General features: G+C 41.5%; 1 protein-coding gene across 1 annotated transcript; it reads left to right on the top strand.

Moving 5' to 3' along the window:
- Positions 1-1,055: 1,055 nt before the first annotated feature.
- Positions 1,056-3,842, top strand: LOC131003485 (uncharacterized). The gene has a single exon (XM_057929971.1). The coding sequence runs from the start codon at positions 1,056-1,058 to the stop codon at positions 3,840-3,842; it is 2,787 nt and encodes a 928-aa protein (XP_057785954.1).
- Positions 3,843-4,433: the final 591 nt, after the last annotated feature.

The raw sequence follows: 4,433 nt of genomic DNA, 5'->3' as shown, positions 1-4,433 counted from the left end.
AATATAAATGGCACCTTTTGTAATTGACACTTTAAGATTGTAATGACACTATAATATTTTAAAATATTACAATGTCATTTATATAACTGAATAATGTCAATTATAGGTAGTGTCATTTGTATAACTTGTTAGAGTATACTTTCTACATACTCTAAGGTGATATTGTCATTGTGTAACTCAAAACATGTTTCTTCGGATGTCTCTCAATGAGTCTCTTGTTGGGTTGCTTGTTCGGTTGCAAGGTTCTTTCTGGTTTGTTTCCTTGCGGGTTTTTGAAGCTTTTTGGAAAGATATCTTAAAGATATTATATTTGCTTGAAGAGTCCGTTTTCTTGAGGGTGTCTTCGTACCCTAGGACTCGCCGCCTTATGGAAACCCTACATGGGCCCTGCGTTGGTTTGGTTTTGCAGTTCATGGGCTCTCTACTTCTTGCCAAGGGTTTTCATATTTAAAGAGCTGTTGTCGATCATAGGCGGCTGCTGCTTTTTTGTTTTCTAATTCTGGGAGAGAGTTATTTTCGTGCAGCGTGTGACCAACAATCTGTGAGTGTGTACGTTTGTTCTTCTCTTCATATAGCTGTTAGCCTGAGGCTCGTTTGTGTTGGTGATCTGTACTTCATTATGTTGGAGTGGTTTTTTGGTTGTTGTGTGGAACGTGGATTGAGTATCAATCACGTTGGTGAGAGTGAGTCCTATCTTGCTCTTGGTAGTTCACATAGGTGACGATTTGGGAAGAAATAGAGGCTAGGAAGATTGAGTCTTCGCGTGTAAGTCCTTTGTATTTCTTATCCTCACTAGTGAACTGTTTGAACTGGGCGAGGCCCCCCAGACGTAGGTGTTTTATCACCGAACTGGGTTACCATTGTTGGTGTCTTGTGTTCTTTACTTTCTCCACGTTTTGCTTTAAGTTACGCTGCTTACTCTCTTTGTGCGTGGTCGAGATATATGATTGTTGGATAGGTACAATTTCAATTGGTACCAGAGCAGGATCACCCAAGTTATCGGTGGTAGTTCCTGGTGTATCTATCCGCTCTTTTCCGCTGCGTTGTTTTTCTCTATGGCAACACAAAGAGAAGGTGGTTCAGTCTCTAGACCACCTTTACTGGATGGGAGCAACTACATCTATTGGAAGGTGCGCATGACATCTTTTATTCGTGCGGTTGATGAGAATGCCTGGACCGCTGTGGAAGAAGGGTGGACTGCTCCTTGTGATGCGGAAGGAAAACCTACACCCAGAAATAAATGGACGCTCACTGAATTGGCCGCCTCAAATGCCAATCAGAAAGCTTTGAACTCTATTCAAAATGCTGTCACTATGGAGGTGTTTGCCCTTATATCCATGTGTGCCAACGCAAAAGAGGCGTGGGATGTTCTGATGAGTACTTATGAGGGGAATTCTAAAGTTAAAAAACAGCGTCTCCAACAACTTGCTACGAAGTTTGAAGAACTGAGGATGGATGAGAATGAGGATATTAGCACCTTTCATGGCAAACTCCTTGCTCTTGCTAATGAAAGTTTCTCTCTTGGAGAAAGAATTCCTGAGGAAAAGCTTGTGCGAAAGGTGATGCGTGCTCTACCTGAAAGATTTGACTACAAAATCACTGCCATAGATGAAGCAAGAGACGTCAGTTATATGAAGCTTGAAGAACTCATAGGTTCTTTAAGAACGTTCGAAATGAATCTTCGGCCAGAGAGAATTGAGAAGAAGAAGAGTATTGCGTTTGTCGCTGATTCCGGAAACAGCAAGAAGGTCTCTACCAAATATGATTCTGATGATTTAGTTGAATCGTTAGCTCTATTTACCAAGAATTTTGGTAAAGCTTTCAACAAGTTCAAGAAGAGAAATGATGGCAGCAAAGGTTTTCAGAATGCTAAGGACTTTCAATCGTCTCAAGGCAAGAAGAATCAAGGGTCTGCTTCAAGATCTGAAATTCAATGCCATGAATGTCATGGCTATGGACACATTCAAGCCGAATGTGCAAACACTTTGAAGAAGCAGAAAAAGCAAAACAAATCCTACAATGTCTCATTAAGTGATGATGAAACGGATGACAGTGGGAGCGAGTCAGAGGATGAACCGGTTGCACTTATAAGCTTTATTGATCTTACGAAAGGGGAGGAGGTTGATAATGATCCCCTGAAACTTGGGATAGATTCAGACATTCAAGAGAAAAATGTCGCATATGCTGCTACAATGGGGGAAGTCTCTGCCAACGTCCCTTCAGATGTTGTTATTGTAGAAGAGGCTGAAAGTGATAATGAGGATATTGATGAAAGCTTCTTGACAGAGAATTATGAACTGATGTACAAGAAGTGTGTGGCTGTGCTTGAGTTGAATAAATCCCTTTCCACTCAACTTAGCAATGTCTCGAAGGAACGTGATGAGCTTGTGGATCTCTGTGAAAAACAAAAGGTTGAACTGGTGACTCTCCGACAGACTATGAAATCTAAGATTGGTGAACTGGAGCATCATAAAAAACGTGTTAAAATGATGAATACCGGGACTGAAAAGTTGGACGAAATTCTAGAAAATGGTCACAGCTCTGGAAATAAAGCTGGATTAGGCTTTCAAAGCAAAGATTGGGTGCCTAAAGACAATGGAGGAAAAGCTAAAGCCACGCCCCCCAAAGAAGTTGATCAGCAGTCTAAACCACCTGTGCATCGACCAGCAGCCCATAAAAATGGTCCTCCGAAGAAGAACTACAATAGAATTTTTGTTCCAACGTGTCACTACTGCGGAATGAGAGGTCATATCAGACCTAGATGTCGATTTCTTCTACGCGACATCCAAAATATGAGAAATTCCCAAAATTATCGGCCAAGGATGAACAGAGGATATGTTGTTCACAACTCTCTTTGGTCTGGCTTTCATAAGTCATGGTATTTGGATAGTGGTTGCTCCAAACATATGACGGGAGAAGAGAAGTATCTGGAAGATATTCATATAATCTCTGAAGAAAGAGTAACTTTTGGTGATGGTGTCCAGGCAAAAGTCGTAGGAACAAGCACGCTAAATGTTCCAGGTATGCCTAAACTAAAAAATGTCATGTTAGTTGAAGGTTTGAAGGCAAATCTGATCAGTATCAGTCAGCTCTGCGATGAACAAATGACGGTCGTTTTCGACAAAGATAAGTGCATTGTTAAAAATGGAGAAAATGAGTATATCTCGGGCAAGCGATCAAGTGATAATTGCTACATTGTATCTCCTGAAAATTCATGTTTTCAGGTTCTTGGAGATGATACTGATACGTGGCATCAAAAGCTTGGACATACCAGCCTGAGAAACATGAAAAAACTCGTGAAGACAGATGCCATCAGAGGTCTTCCCAAGCTGGTGATTAATACTAAGGGTGTTTGCGGTGCTTGTCAGATCGGGAAGCAAACTCATTCAAGTCACAAGAGAGTTTCCAAAATCACAACTACTCGCATTCTTGAACTGATACATATGGATCTCATGGGGCCAATGCAGGTTGAAAGCATTGGGAGAAAGAAATATGTGCTAGTCTGTGTCGATGACTTCTCTCGGTTTACTTGGGTGCTCTTTCTAAAAGATAAATCAGAAGCCTTCGAAAAGTTCAAGACTTTATGTCTCAAGCTTGAAAAGGATAAAGAAGTATATGTGAAACGTATCAAAAGTGATCACGGAAGAGAATTTGAAAATTCTGAGTTTGACAAATTTCGTGAAGAAAAAGGAATCACTCACGAATATTCTGCTCCGAAAACTCCTCATCAAAATGGAGTCGTGGAACGGAAGAATCGTACTCTTCAGGACATGGTTCGAACTATGATGAAAGCCAAAAACATAGCAACAAATTTCTGGGCTGAAGCTATGAATACGGCTTGATATATCATCAATCGTGTGTGGTGAATTACGAAACCAACACCTAAACTACGGAATGAAAGGCGTAAACTATACCTAGTAAAGTTGATCGGAAAGGATGAAGTAACAATCGGAGAATCGAGAGCAAAATATAACTGTAGTATTCGAGAGCAAAATGATAGCGTAAAGAATGTAATACACGAGCACGAGGCCTATTTATAGATTACAATTGAGGGTAAAAAGGTAAAATCGATGCTAGTGCATGCGTTTGACGTGATTGAAGGGTATATCGGGAATTTCATCTTCGCGCGGGAGAATCCTCCGCGTCTTTGGCGATCCTTCTGAAAGAGGCGATCTCTCTGGCACGGATGACTTCTCTGGCATGAAGGACTTCTCTGATGTGGATGACTTCTCTGGCGTGGAGGACTTCTCTGGCGTGGAGGACTTCTCTGACATGGATGACTTCTCTGGCATGGAGGACTTCTCTGATGATGGTGACTTCTCTGAGGGGGATGATTTCTCTGATGGTGGTGACTTCTCTGATGGCATTGACTTCTCTGGCGAATGTATCTCTTCTGCCACATTCGTCCCGCCAGTGGGGTCGATTCCTCTGAT

Source organism: Salvia miltiorrhiza, unplaced genomic scaffold (genome assembly GCF_028751815.1).
Source record: "Salvia miltiorrhiza cultivar Shanhuang (shh) unplaced genomic scaffold, IMPLAD_Smil_shh original_scaffold_217, whole genome shotgun sequence".
Classification (NCBI taxonomy): domain Eukaryota; kingdom Viridiplantae; phylum Streptophyta; class Magnoliopsida; order Lamiales; family Lamiaceae; genus Salvia; species Salvia miltiorrhiza.
The sequence above is the reverse complement of the archived record's forward strand: the minus strand, read 5'-3'. Positions and strand labels throughout refer to the sequence as shown.